This window comes from Petromyzon marinus, chromosome 34, assembly GCF_048934315.1.
Source record: "Petromyzon marinus isolate PM22_M1 ecotype Great Lakes invasive population chromosome 34, UKy_Petmar_22M1.pri1.0, whole genome shotgun sequence".
Classification (NCBI taxonomy): Eukaryota; Metazoa; Chordata; class Hyperoartia; order Petromyzontiformes; family Petromyzontidae; genus Petromyzon; species Petromyzon marinus.
The window spans coordinates 4,173,794-4,189,613 of NC_133700.1; the positions used below are offsets into that span (position 1 = coordinate 4,173,794).

Below are 15,820 nucleotides of genomic sequence, written 5' to 3' on the forward strand. Positions count from 1 at the left end.
CTTGCCAACTCGTCCGTGTGCTCACTCGCTCGCACACACCTTGCACATGCGCACCTCCACAGAGACAAATATCTCCTGGATGGCCTTTGACAAAACGTGGAGACAAGTGCTGTTCATGAGCATCTATTAAGGCCGCCACAGTGGCTTGAGTGGCTAGTGGCCAGAAGCATGCCTGGCCACCTTTGTCTCCCCACCATCTTCCCCCAGATGTCTTTGGCCTCACACACCTCTCCCTCACACCTCGACTTACCGTATGCTACTCCTCTCTACCCCCCCCCCCTCACCTCTTCAGTACCCCCAGCCCAATTGTTGCCAGATGTTGTGGCTGCTGACTCAACAATGGACAATGGGGGGAGACCTAACAAGCCCAGCAGCTTTGCACTCGCACATGTGGGTACACACACTCGGGTACGCACACACGCGCACGTGGGTACGCGCACTCGCACACAGATACACAAACTCGCATACGCAAGTACACACTCGCACACACATGGGTACACACACACTCATGCAAACAACAGTACACACACACACGGGTACACACACACGAGTGAACAAGCTTGCTAGATACAGCAACTCCACACGCAACCATTTTAATCTGTATCGAGTCTGCATGCAATCGCATCAACATAAATTGCATGGGAGCTGCGGTATAAATAATAAATGATAATAACCTCAAGATGCTTTACAAAATAAAATCATGGGCAGGAGAGAGGAGAGGCGGTCAGGGCAAGGTAAACGTGGGAGAGAGGGGAGAGAGAAACTGCGGCACAGGTCGAGATGAAGCAACCGGGGCCCAACACCAACACCAAATAACAACAACAAACAACAACCAACAACGACGACGACGAGCCCCAGGGACAGCCGAGTCTCAGATCATGACAAACCTGTGGGTATACACATGCGTACGCTATGCTGGATGCACACCAGATACACCACCTCCACACACACAAAGATCCCCCGTGTAGCCTTCACAGACCGGCAGGGCAGAGTGCTGTTAGTGAGCACTGATGAAGGCCGGCGTGGCTCACGAGGGGGTGGGTGACCGGCAACCCCGCTCAGCTGCCTTTGTCTGCCTAATTCTGATGTTCACACACACCGCACCAAGCACTCATTTGAGGCTGAATCGACCTACGGGAGGCCCAGGACTGGTTAAGATAATCATCAGTGCTGTTGGTGGCCGTGAACGGGAATCGATCTCGGGTCGCCGGGTCCGTAGCGCAGCGCGCTAACCACTACACTACCACTTCCCACACACACACACACGTGTACCTGCACGCCAACTGAGTGCGCTACATGCACGCCCCCGCTCACCCGGCCCCTTCACTTACCCATCTTGGCCGTCTTCTCCTTGCTGCTCTTGAGATCACTCAGCCAATCTCACGGGGGAAGCCGTCAACAGCAGCAGCAGACCCTGCGGGGAGACAATCGCAGACGCATCGTCATCCTTCACTCGTTTGCTCACCGGCAGAAAGCCACTGTACAAATCACTCTTCATCCGAACCCCCGACCCCTTTATTTCGGAGTTAAGGCGTTTCGCCAGGGTTGGCAGGTCTTCGTAGTTCATGTAGCAGGGCAGAAATCGTCACTGCGTAAGGTATCAAAACGTTAGTTTGTACGGCTGACGAGGGTGAATTTCCAGAATAACCCCGCTCATTTCAAATGGTTATCACATAATGTGCTGTTGTTGGCAATGAAGAAGAAATTGCAACCGCAGCATTGATGCCACCTCAAGCGGTATTGACGAGCGTGAAATATCTGATCTGGGCAGAGACAATTACAGCAAGCTAATAATTTTGCATCAGTTAAAATAAAAAAAACCTCATGACTTGTGACAACCACAATACTTTAGCGCGCGAGGGGGGGGGCTTTCGCAGCCACGTGTAATCAGAGTGCGGTCGTCCCGTTTAGGCGGCGTTCCGAGCGATTCTTCTCTCAGGCTTTTGCCACACACACTACTGCGGCGGCGGCGGCGGGCATCTACGCGGGGTGTGATCGACCTCTGGAATGTGCTGGCGGCAGTAGAGTGTGGCGGAGGTTTCAGAGAAGAAATGATCAATGGCGCAGCCTGACCCCGAGGGCCACGCACGCTTGAAGCGTGGCACTTATAAACACTTATAAAGACTTATAAACACTTATAAATACTTATAAACACTTATAAAGACTTATAAACACCGGACAGCACCGTAGGATTAACACACGCAGGTTGTCCGCATCTAACAGAGAATACACAGCACCGACATAATACACCAACACAACACATCAACAAATGAGCGTTCTTCATTAAGTTTATGACGACGTGTATACAAGTCATTCATAAACGTCCAGAAGTAAATGGAGATGTCAATAAGTAAGCTGTTTTGCACCACTGGAGGAGGGGGGGGGGGGGCTGGTGAACACGTGGTTGCGATTGCACTGTGCTGCAGCCCTTCGAGAACATCATCTCAATAATTTCTAAGAACGATTATATTAAACACTGCAGGGCTTCGTAAATCCACTGCTGGTTGAAGGGTTCCCCCGCAGTGATCGTGGGGATTGTTTGACTGTACTCCATTCTAATAAATACTTGAGATAGTGCTTTAAATGGACCGCCGCATAGTGCATCCACAACCACATGTTCACCAACCCCCCCCCCCCCTCCAATGGTGAAGAATAGCTAGCTTACTTAATGACATCTCACATTTGCCTTCACCATGCTGGTCAGCACGGTTCGTTAAAGATTTAAGTCGAGGCCATTTCCTGCTCGAATGAGCAACAAGGTAGTCGCTGACCTATTTACGACTGCCCATGAGCCAGCGGTGAAAATTTCACAAAGCTATGGAGGGGGCGAGTCTATCCATAGGACAACCAAGGTTGACTTTCACCACAGAGTGATACGTGTTTTATCGACGCCGGAGGGAGGCGAGATGATGGGTCGAGTTAACCACCCAATCAGGAATTGACCTCGTACACTCGTTCTCTCGCCGAGCCACGTGGCCAGTTGGAGCGCGAGCGAGCGCTAGCACTCGAGGGTCAACGGATGAGTCCGGAGACTACCCACAACCCTGCCCCCTGATGGGCTAATTGGCTGCACTGTGGAGACCGCAATGTGTTTCAAACCTCGCGGTCCGAACGCACGGCAAGAACTCCCACAGGGAACACGTGTGCGGCGATGTAACGCCTGCACTTAATTACGGCAAACGATAATCGGCAAACTTGCACCTATTAAATTACGTCGATATTACGTTTACATTATCAACTTGATATGTTTTAAAAGGTACCTGTTTAATAAGATGCATGCATGAGGTGGGGCGGGCTAGGGGTCACAGTGCTGAGTGGGCACCTCTCGTGATTAAACCAGGTTAAACTGGGATCTCAAGCGTACACGTTGTGCTTAGCTGTCACCAGGCAATAACTGCACAAAACACCAACCATATCAAAGACATCATTCAATTTGAATCCTAGATCTGAGCGTCCACGCCAACCGTGGTCGGTGCAGAGCACAGTCGACATGGACCCTCGCAACCGTTGATGCCGACGTCAAACGGCGCACGGCGGGATAGTGAGACCCTGGGTAATCATAGCTCTACCAGCATAGCACTACCAGTGAGAAAACAGCACTCACTACAGGATAGTGAGACCCTGGGTAATCATAGCTCTACCATCTAAAGCACAACCAGAAAGACAATCGCGAGTCTGTCCATCTCTGGTTAGTCTGTCTGATCTCTGGCGAGTCTATCCGTCCGTCTCTTACGAATCTGCATCTCTGGTGAGTGCGTATCTGGTGAGGCTCTATGTCTGACTCTGGCGAGTCTGTATGTCTGTCCCGAGCAAGTCTGTTCACCTCTGTGACCGTGAGCCCCTTCTCTGCACGGCCTTGATTCACATTGGGGCGGCCTGGCAGCATCGTTTTCGCCACTTGTTGCAGATGTTCACAGTTCAATCCAGCAGCCACCCTGGTTAATACGGAGTGTATATTAACCATAAAAGTAGGCGCCGTCGGTTTCACAGTGGATGTTAAAGGTCCTGAGACGTCATTCGCAATAGAAGGCATTATCACCTAACAATATAATACCCGCAAATTACTGCATTTTATTATGGCTATCAACGTGACACAACTGCGATAACTTGTGAAGGACCCTCTTGAAAACGAGTGATGAGACTAAGTGACGATTTTCCTAGGTGATAATGAAAAAAATCATAATCGTGGTCCATCGACCTTCTCCTTGATCTAAACATTGCTGAAAATGGCTTCTAACCGGAGGATTCACCATGGAGGTAGAAAAGGATGGCATGCTACCTTTCTTGGATGTCCTAATCAAAAAGAGACCAGATGGCTCAATGAGCCATTCTGTCTACAGGAAAGTAACCCATACTGACACCTACCTAAAACCTTATTCCCACCACCATCCATCCCAGAAGAATTCCCTCATCAAAACGCTACACCATAGAGCTCAATTTATCTCCGACCATGAACGCCTAAACAGTGAACTCAAATACATACAAGAGGCTCTCAATGTGAATGGATATTCTGACAACACAATCCGCAAAATCATCACACCAACCGTGAGGAAGGAGCCATCTGAGGATCCAATCAAAACCATCACCCTGCCATACATAGCAGGGGTAACCAAAAATATTTGCAAAATCATGAACAAACACAAGATCCAGGTCTGATTTAACACGGCGTCTGCAAACTAAGCTGTATCTGCAGCAGCAGTTACATTGGGGAAACTAAGCGACATGTCTCGGACTGTGTTTGTGAGCATAAGGCAGATTTGAAACACGGTAGGACCAATTCTTCTGCCGTGGCTGATAATTATTTGAATGCGGCTGGCTTACACGAAATGTATTTATCTATTTTGTAAGCCTACTGGTTATCAACAAAAAATCGTTCATGAAGCCATCCATATATACAGACACAATTTCAACCGAGATGATGGTTATAGACTCAGAAATCATTGGAAAGATGTCATCAACCACTTTGAGTCATGACTTGACTTGTGTTTTCGCGTCAATCAACCTCCACCGTCAGCGGTGTGGTGTGTGGAGCGAGGTGCAGTGATTTCCTGGCGGCCCTTTGCTGCATTGGCATTGCTGCTGCATTGGCATTGCTGCTGCATTGGCATTGCTGCTGCATTGGCAATTCTGGTGCTTCTGCATTGGCATTGTTGGTGCTGCTGGTACACTTGGGCTACGCCTATCTCCAAACCTTTAAGAACAGTTTGCCTTTAGAGGCCAACCCCTTTTCCAGATGATGACCGCTTGTATTGCGATCGAAACGTCGTGGTATTTTATTCACTTTATTTTTATTAATATTTTTTCAATCTACGTGACTTTACCGAAAGAACCAAAGAACATGAATTCATGCAATAATAGAGTTTTTCCCCTTTTTTCTGGCAACAACACTGAAACCTTTTTACAAGGATTCATGTTTCATTAACCACAATACCTGCAGTCAAAATGCATACAAAAAATATACTATGATAATATATGCATTGTCCTTGAAACTGATTGGTCCACACCAAGGGACGGCTTTCTTGAGCCTCGACCCAATTGGTGCTCGACCAGATGACGCCAAAAGGCGTGTTCTCTGTGTGCATTTTGACTGCAGGTATTGTGGTTAATGCAGACATGAATCCTTGTAAAAAGGTTTCAGTGTTGTTGCCAGAAAAAAGGGGAAAAACCCTATTATTACATTTTGGTACTGGCAATGGAGGTCTAATGATGAATTCATGCAGTCAAGAAAGTATAGGTCAAAATTTAACCGATAACCGGAGGAACTTTATCCGATAGGCGGGGGGGGGGGGCATAGTGCAACTGTGTTAATGGCCTCATCAGGAAGTCAAATGCTAAGCGCACGAGATAATTGCTTGGTCCATCGCCTGCAGTTATTATCGGCCACAAGTAACTCACCGTACCTAACAAAACGCCATACCACCCACGTTGATACTCTAGTAGTCTATTCATTTTAGGTAGGAATTTGTCTTTAAAAAATATCAAAATAAAAAGGTGCAAAAAACACACCAATGTAACGACCAAACATCACAAGTGAATTCTGAAATGTAAACTCCAATACCACAGTATTTACTTGCAGGGTGCCGTACAGGAACTAGGACTGCACTGACACGTGTGACGTTTCTGCAAATTATCAATCACCACATGATATTTCAATGCGCGCAGCACATTCACACGGTCTGGCCTCGAGTACTGGCGGAGTGTGGTTGAGCCGTGGGTGGTTGGGGGGGGGAGCGTAGGGGGGGGGTGTGGGTTTGTGGGGGGAGGCTTGCCTGTGAGCTGGGCCCCGTGCCACAGACACAATAGCAGCAGGAAGTCAAGCAGCACGATCCCCACAAGCAGACAGGAAACACGAGCGCACATGCGCACACCAACATGCGTACACGCATAGCCACACACAAACATAACCGCACACACGCAGACCATCGCACTTATCCGCACACCACCACACTTAACCACACACAAACGTAACCATAAACACGCACACCATTACAGCTAACTGTACAAAAGACAAAGATCCCCATAGTGTTAACAGACTATTGGGGCAAGTGTTATTAAGCGAGCCCCTATCAAGGCCGGCACAGCACATAAGGGGGTAGGTAGCCAGCATTACGCCTGGCCGCCTTTGTCTCCCTAGTGGATATGTTTATACACCACACCGAGTGCCCATTTGGGGCTGAGTCAAACTTAAGAAGGCCCGGAACCGGTTCAGATAATCGTCACCGGTGTTGGCCGTGAGCGGGAACTTAACTCAGCTCGCCGGGTTAATAAGTGCAGCGCGCTAACCTCTATATAACCCCTCCCCCCAACATAATCAGAAAGACACATATGCAAACATGCGTAACAACACACACGCCAACATGCCACGTAAAAACAGAACCAGACGCGCACCAACAAAATCACACGCTCCACATACAAACATAACGACACACTAACACAATGACACACATGCCCAACTTCTCCCATAGTGAAAGAATCCTCTCCCCAATAAGCCATACACAGACTTGAAGATTGATGTGCGGTTAGCGAGCACCTATATAGGCCGATAGGACACGTGGAAGTGGTGGTGTGGCCACGGCACTTACCCAACCCACCTTTGTCTCCCCAGTAAAGATGCGGTGTATTATTATTTGCTGCGCTTTTGTCGCCTCGTTTTGTGTAACCCTTTCACACCTTTGCTCGGTTTTCTATAGAGGGGAACGTCCCTAAAAGCAACGCAACTCTAAACAAACAAAAATGTCACTTAAATTGGAACATCTACACGCGAGTTACTGTGACCCGAAGACAGGAAGGACAGACCTAATGCATTAAAGTTCTGCAGTGTAAAACAAAACCAAAAAGATTGCATGTTCAATAAACTCTCCGTCTCGTGCTTTGCAACTTGCTTCAACCCAGCGTGCGGGTAGGCGCATGTTGAAAGCAGTGAGCCTGTGCCAGCGAACGGCTGCAGTAGAGAGAGTTGGTGCTTTGCAGCTCGAGATGGTGGGGGGGGAGGGATGGGGAGGGGGGGTTGTGCAGCGACTGTTCCCGCCGCCCTCCTGCCTAACATCAACACAGCGAACGTCACTCCTTCCGCGAGGCCCCGCTCGCCGCAGTCGCTCAAACATTAACTCCGTGCCACTTCCTCAAGCGTGGCCGCGTTTCACCACGACGCCAGCTCAGGCGCTGCAGCGAGCCCCCGTCACCTTCCACCGCACACGGCAACGCGGTGACACGCTCACTCACACGACATGCAGCACCTTCTGAACTGACTGACAGCAGGCACAACGCATCGGACGCACGCCCAGTACGGTGCAAAAGAAGTTCAACATACATACGTACATCGCACAACCCAAACAACATACCCTCAACACGGCTGACGCCTGAACCGCCGTCACCACCACCACCATACACAAAACGACCTACAGAAAGTACACGAAAGACAACAGCTAACCCCAAAAAAACAAGTCGCTGTCCTTGGAAATATCTAAGGGTTCCCAGAACATTCAAAGTCCTGGATTTTGTCAGTTGCAAAATAATATGTACTTCTCCCCTCTCCCTATATTGAGATTCTTCTCCCTACGATATTTGCCACTTTTTTTGGTACTTCAGGAGGTGGCAACCGCACAGGTTGCTGCCCACCACGATCCTCACCTGGGTCCAGACCCCGGCACGTGCCGGTTTATCCCATGGGGGCGAGCGCCGCGGCGGCGTCACGTGGCGCAGGTGACTCCGGTGGAACCAGCAGCTGCTGCCTCGATTCGCAAACGGGAGCCTCAATCGTGAGCCTGGGTCCTCCACCGCACGGCGAACAAGGGGCCAACTGCTGTGAACACACAGGGCATGCTGGGTCCTCAACAGGAGAGAGAGTGGTGTAGATGTACACTACACAACGGGGAGCGGGAGTGCGGCGGTTACATCGCCGCTCACGGTCAGCACCTATGACAATTATCTGAACTGGTTTCTGGGCCTCCGCTTGGTCGACTCAACCCTCAAATGAGGATCTCGTGCGGTGTGTAGATATCGCCACTAGGGAGACAAAGGTGGCCGGGCGTGGTGCTGGCCTAAACAGGTGCGCGTGAACAGCACTTGACTCATGTCCGTTATGGGTATAGGGGGGATCTTTGTCTTTGTAGTGTATGCTGTGTATCTTTTGCCCATAGCGCATGCTGTTGCATACACTCAGTGCACATGCTGTGTTGTTTATTGATATTGCAAGCCGTGTGCATGTCAATTCGTAGTATACCCTGTGTGTATCTTTACTATACTCACAATGCATGCTTGTGTCTACGTTTACCCAGGTGACAAAATCAGAGTACAGATAGTGCATGCTGTGCGCATATCGTCCCTGGACGCGTGGCGTCTACTTCTAGTGCACATGCTGTGTATGTCTTCATTCCCAGTTTAGACAACCAAATTAGCTCCCACTTTTGACTTTCACCCACTCCATCAAGTGAGGGTGAAGGAAAACAAAAGGCCCTGAGAAGCCCAGCGACATCTCTTCCGCAGGCCAAGGTAGTGCCCACAACTCCATGCCCACAGGACCTTCTCGCACGTGAGCACGTGTGTACTCTTGTGTATGTACACGATGGGTAAACTACAAGTGTCGACACACAGCATTGTGATCCTAGCTCACAAGCAGACGGGGACACCTTCAGGCTTCAAGGGATGGTCACTGGTTCACCCAGACCAAAGCATTAACCTTCCAAATTAATAATCAACGATGTTTATGTATCGGGCACTATAACCTGGAACAAGACTCACAGTGCCGCTGTCAGACGTGTCAGCCATACCTGAAAATTAGACCACATCAAGTGAACCCTCCGATCCCTCAACTTTCTCTCAATTAAATCCCGGATCGATTTCAGTTTTGCACTCACCGTCCTGTAGGTCATGGACTTGCCTCTACCTACCTCTACCCTCTCATCTCTCTCTACGCCCCTCCACACACTCTCCTAACTTTTCCCTCTCATCTCACTACTACTTCTACACTCTCATCTCCATCCACTCTCGTCCACGCACTCTCTGGTCCAGATACCAAGGCTTTCTGTCGAAGCCACCTGTCAGCCTTCACTCAGTGGGAGGTCGCTCTCCTCTGCTGTCTCAATGATCTGGATTTCTCTTCCTCCAGCCATGCGTGCTGTCGACTCCCTGCAGCTGTTGAAGTTCAGGCTCAAGACATGTATTTTGTTTGCTCTCCGTATGACTGCCTGCCTTCCAAAATATTCTGTTCTGACAATGTATAAATCCACATTATTTCGTCGGGACTGGTGAAGCAGAAAAAAATGGCGAAAACAAAACAGCCCAACTAAAATAAACAGATATTCATTCATGCAACGTGTACCGCGGTGAACTGTGGTAGAATATTCCACTCTTAAGTCTCCAACTTGCTTTTCCTGAGATTATTATTATTTGAGGCACATAACGGCCGACTCGGGTTGTCTCTTTTCTCTGAAGCCACGGGGTTCTCAGCGACGACGAAGCACAGTGATCTGACCCCACATGGCGATGCCCCAGTGTCAGAACTCCTCAAGGTCGCAAGCAAAATTCACAACGGGAGTTACTCATTTCCCCAGCAGAGCTCTGACCGAGTTGCCAACTCAGGGGACCTGAAGGCTCTGAGAGCGAACCTGTTCTACGGGGTTGGGAAGATTCCTTCACCTGGGGGGCGAGGGCTATGGGGAAGGTCCCTGGGTCGCTCAAGGAGGGCGACAGTTTCTAGTTTTTTTCAGATTTCAGTGGCTGAAGACTCTCCCAGCACATCAAGCGAAACGTCAAGACATTATGCCGAAAAACCCAAATTATATCGGAGAGCTAATCCAGCACAACCACGAAGACCTACGGATTGGAATCTCATGCCTCTTTGCCACAGGCATTATATAAACCCCAGTTGATTATTTGTGTTCAAAAACACTCTCATACGATTTAGAAATTGCGATCGCTCTTCCTTCGCTGCTTTCAAAGATGCAGAATTGTGGTGGTAAGGAATGCCACACGGCACAAAGCTCAGGCAGCAATCCCTTGAGCTGGCAGTTTGGGTGCCTCAAATAAAATCTCATGGACTGTGGAGGCATTTTGTGGTTGTGCTGTATATCCATCCTATGCGTTTTCGGATTGTACCGTGTTTTGTTGTTCCCCACGATGCCTTGATGATTTTGCTCCACGTGCCGAGAGCCTCTTCTGAAACAATTCGTTTCCTACAACTCGACAACACATCAGAGAGATACAATCTCACGTAATTGCAAACTGTGGTCTACCGAAAGAACAAATATGAATGGAAACACAAAAGGTACGTTGTAAAGCCATTGTCAGCGAAAGCTACCTGAGCACACTTCAACCCGCACACACCTCCCATGTGGCAAGTCCATCCAAACACACCTCCATCTGGGAACACCTCAATTGCATACCCCTCACTTGCACATCGTTCACCTCAATGCACCTCCACCAGACCACACTTGCACTTGAACAGACCGACACTTTGGTCAGCCTCTCCAAACATAACCTCCACCTAAAGAGGTCATCATCGTCGTCAGCCACGATCCAAGAGGGAACACAGGCAACCAGCCAGGCTCCACAAACACCCCTCCCTACACAACACACCAAAGCGCAACCGATGGCACACCACACACAAAGTACACAATAACAATATACCTTACATGCCACACCGAACATACGTCTTCTCGGCCAGCTTTCCCAAAACACAGCACCTTACACACAGCGCACACAAATACCATCACAACACAGAGAACACCCGAATTACCAGCACCACAAATAAACACTACCTCCCCTACACAACACACCGATCAACCTAATCCCACTACCGCGCACAACACAATGAACCGACGACTCCATAAAATAGAGAACACCCCTCTACTGAAAACCCTTTCAAAACACACCATCCTGAGAACACACACACACACACGCACTGCACACACGAACCCACCACAGCGCAGAACAGGCAGAGAGCACACACCTTGACACGACCACCCAAGACTCGCCACAAAGCACACGAAAATATTACCGGCACCATAATCTTACAGAACACACCCTGATACCACCACACTACCAACCCCACAATACTGAGAACACCATAGCCCAGCTACCCACGCAACATAGCACAGTAAATGGCCCTACACGACACACAGAGCACTCCACAACACTGCTACCCAACTCAGAAAGCAGACCAGAACCCATACAGAGCACACCGGAACCCATATACAGCACACGCGAACCCTAACACAGCACACCCGAACCCATACACAGCACACCGGAACACGACACCAACCCGGGCATCATTTCCAACCCAGAACAAACCCCTAACCTAAAACATTACACCGAGCACAACTGTGCAAGGCGATCCTCCATAAACACACCCACACCTCTACACCACACACCCACACCTCTACACCACACACCCACACCTCTACACCACACACACACACCTCTACACCACACACACACACCTCTACACCACACACACACACCTCTATACCACACACACACACCTCTACACCACACACACACACCTCTACACCACTACACACAACACACTACACCTCTACACACAACACACACACCTCTACACACAACACACACACCTCTACACACAACACACACACACAACACCTCTACACACAACACACACACAACACCTCTACACACAACACCTCTACACACAACACACACACAACACACACAACACCTCTACACACAACACACACACAACACCTCTACACACAACACACACACAACACCTCTACACACAACACACACACAACACCTCTACACACAACACACACACAACACCTCTACACACAACACACACACAACACCTCTACACACAACACACACACACAACACCTCTACACACAACACACACACACAACACCTCTACACACAACACACACACACAACACCTCTACACACAACACCTCTACACACAACACCTCAACACACACACACAACACCTCTACACGCAACACCCACACAACACCTCTACACACAACACACAACACCTCTACACACAACACCTCTACACACAACACACACACACAACACCTCTACACAACACACACACACACAACACCTCTACACAACACACACACACACAACACCTCTACACAACACACACACACAACACCTCTACACACAACACACCACCTCTACACACACACACACAAAACCTCTACACAACACACACACAAAACCTCTACACAACACACACACAAAACCTCTACACAACACACACACAAAACCTCTACACAACACACACAAAACCTCTACACAACACACACAAAACCTCTACACAACACACACAAAACCTCTACACAACACACACAAAACCTCTACACAACACACACAAAACACCTCTACACAACACACACAAAACACCTCTACACAACACACACAAAACACCTCTACACAACACACACAAAACACCTCTACACAACACACACAAAATTTCTACACAACACACACAAAACCTCTACACAACACACACAAAACCTCTACACAACACACACAAAACCTCTACACAACACACACAAAACACCTCTACACAACACACACAACACTACATACACACAACACCTCTACACACAACACCTCTACACACAACACACACACACAACACCTCTACACACAACACACACACAACATCTCTACACACAACACACACAACACCTCTACACACAACACACACACAACACCTCTACACAACACATACACACAACACCTCTACACACAACACACCACCTCTACACAATACAACACCTCTACACAACACACACAACACCTCTACACAACACACACACACAACACCTCTACACAACACACACACAACACCTCTACACAACACACACAACACCTCTACACAACACACACAAAACACCTCTACACAACACTACATACACACAACACCTCTACACAACACCTCTACACAACACACACAACACTACATACACACAACACCTCTACACAACACACATCCACACCTCTACATACACACACCCACACCTCTACATACACACACCTCTACACAACACACACACACCGCTTTACCGGGGCCATCCTCGACGAGACACACAACACACCCCTAACAGACACCACCACTACCAAAACCACCCCACGGAGAAACGCTTCCACCCGGCCATCGTCCTCTAACACACACAACAACAACAACCGCCATTCGCCACTAAGTGGCGGTGACGTAACACCACGACGCTTGTGTGCCAGGCTGGGTGCACTTTGAGAACACGTGAAGCGTCGAACGTCCACTGGCAGGGGGTCACGGGGCAGACCCAGGTGCCACGGGTCGACTGACTGAGATGACTGGACGATGCACCACCTGTGCCCGCTACTGTGCCAACTTGCTGTATTTTAGCCACCCGGCGCTCCGCTCGTTGTTGTGAGCGTCGCTCCTCCGCCCTCCGTTGTTGCTGGAGGGGCGACTGCCTCCAACTGCCCAGTAGCCTCACTATGCACCTAGCCTGGCACTGCCCAGTAGCAGCAGCGTCCTTCACGAGCCTCCTCCACAGAGGCCGATCTTGACACCGCTGGTACCGCTCATCGGCAAAGTCCACTCAGCTTCCACAACGCTCACATCATCACCGTACACAAGAGAACACCAACCCAGAGCACTCGGCAGGGTACACCGCCGTGTAACCGGGCCCTCCTCTCCACACTCACCTCCACGAAGGGCCCCTCTCTCTCCTCCCTCTCTCTCGGCAGGCAAGGTAAGTCAGGGAGGCGGCAGGGGGGATCCAGGGAGGGCCACGGGGGCCCACACAGCGGGCCGAGCAATCGGCGAGACAAATAGGGGGGCCGCCGGATAGACGGGGGTCTCGTGGAGACAGGCGGGGAGACTCACGGAGACGGGGGACAGACCGGGGGGACTTGAGTGTACAGGGAGACTCGCGGAGACAGGCGAACTAAATGGAGATGCATAGGAGCGCCCACGCGGGCAGACATGAGCACTCGCTGGGGTCGTGAGACGCGTGAGGAGGAGGAGGTGAAGGAGGAGGAGCGCGCGGGTGAAGTTCGGGGATGACAGAAGGGAAACCGGACGACTCGGGGAGGTCCTAAGAAGAGAGGGGCGCTCGGGACGACGAGGGAGGAGGGGACTGGTGGAGAGACATCGGAGATCGACGGGAGCCAGGGGGGACTCTGGGGTGGGAGTAGAAATAGCCCAGTGGAGGGGCTCGGCGAGACGGGAGGAGCGGGGGCGGCACGGGGCTCCTCCCTCCGGGCCCGGGAGAAGGCCGCGTCAAGTCGGGGGCGGGGGGAGCGGGAGGGGCGGTGACGGAGACGACAGGGCCAGGAGGAGGAGGAGACACACTGGGGGAAGAGGAGGTGGGGCCAGGAGGAGGACACACTGGGGGAAGAGGGGGAGGAGGAGACACACTGGGGGAAGAGGAGGAGGAGACACACTGGGGGAAGAGGAGGTGGGGCCAGGAGGAGGACACACTGGGGGAAGAGGGGGAGGAGGAGACACACTGGGGGAAGAGGAGGTGGAGACACACTGGGGGAAGAGGAGGAGGAGACACACTGGGGGAAGAGGAGGAGGAGACACACTGGGGGAAGAGGAGGAGGAGACACACTGGGGGAAGAGGAGGTGGGGCCAGGAGGAGGAGACACACTGGGGGAAGAGGAGGTGGGGCCAGGAGGAGGACACACTGGGGGAAGAGGGGGAGGAGGAGACACACTGGGGGAAGAGGAGGTGGGGCCAGGAGGAGGACACACTGGGGGAAGAGGGGGAGGAGGAGACACACTGGGGGAAGAGGAGGTGGAGACACACTGGGGGAAGAGGAGGAGGAGACACACTGGGGGAAGAGGAGGAGGAGACACACTGGGGGAAGAGGAGGTGGGGCCAGGAGGAGGAGACACACTGGGGGAAGAGGAGGTGGAGACACACTGGGGGAAGAGGAGGTGGCGCCAGGAGGAGGTGGAGACACTGGGGGAAGAGGAGGTGGAGACACACTGGGGGAAGAGGAGGTGGAGATACACTGGGGGAAGAGGAGGAGGAGACACACTGGGGGAAGAGGAGGTAGAGACACACTGGGGGAAGAGGAGGAGGGGCCAGGAGGAGGAGGTGGAGACACACTGGGGGAAGAGGAGGTGGAGACACACTGGGGGAAGAGGAGGAGGAGACACACTGGGGGAAGAGGAGGTGGAGACACACTGGGGGAAGAGGAGGAGGAGACACACTGGGGGAAGAGGAGGAGGAGGGAGGAGGAGTAGGAAGAGACACTGGGGGAAGAGGAGGAGGTGGGGGCAGGAGGAGGAGACACACTGGGGGAAGAGGCGGAGGTTGGAAACAGGAGGAGGGGAGAGAGGAGGAAGGGGA

The 15,820-nt window shown here is 51.1% G+C and overlaps 1 protein-coding gene across 8 annotated transcripts in view; it reads right to left on the reverse strand.

Moving 5' to 3' along the window:
• The window catches only part of LOC116948608 (mitogen-activated protein kinase kinase kinase 3-like), a 48,265-nt gene extending 32,564 nt beyond the window's left edge, over positions 1-15,701 (reverse strand). Inside the window, exons 1-4 of one of the 8 annotated variants that reach the window (XM_032965439.2) lie at positions 14,164-15,701; positions 10,597-10,673; positions 8,131-8,299; positions 1,332-1,414 (exon numbers count right to left, since the gene is read on the reverse strand). In XM_032965439.2, coding sequence (XP_032821330.1) covers positions 1,332-1,335 — 4 coding nt within the window. In that variant the 5' untranslated portion in view covers positions 1,336-1,414; positions 8,131-8,299; positions 10,597-10,673; positions 14,164-15,701. The other 7 variants (XM_032965437.2, XM_076071644.1, XM_032965438.2 and 4 more) reach the window with 7 other exon arrangements.
• Between the last annotated feature and the right edge of the window lie 119 nt (positions 15,702-15,820).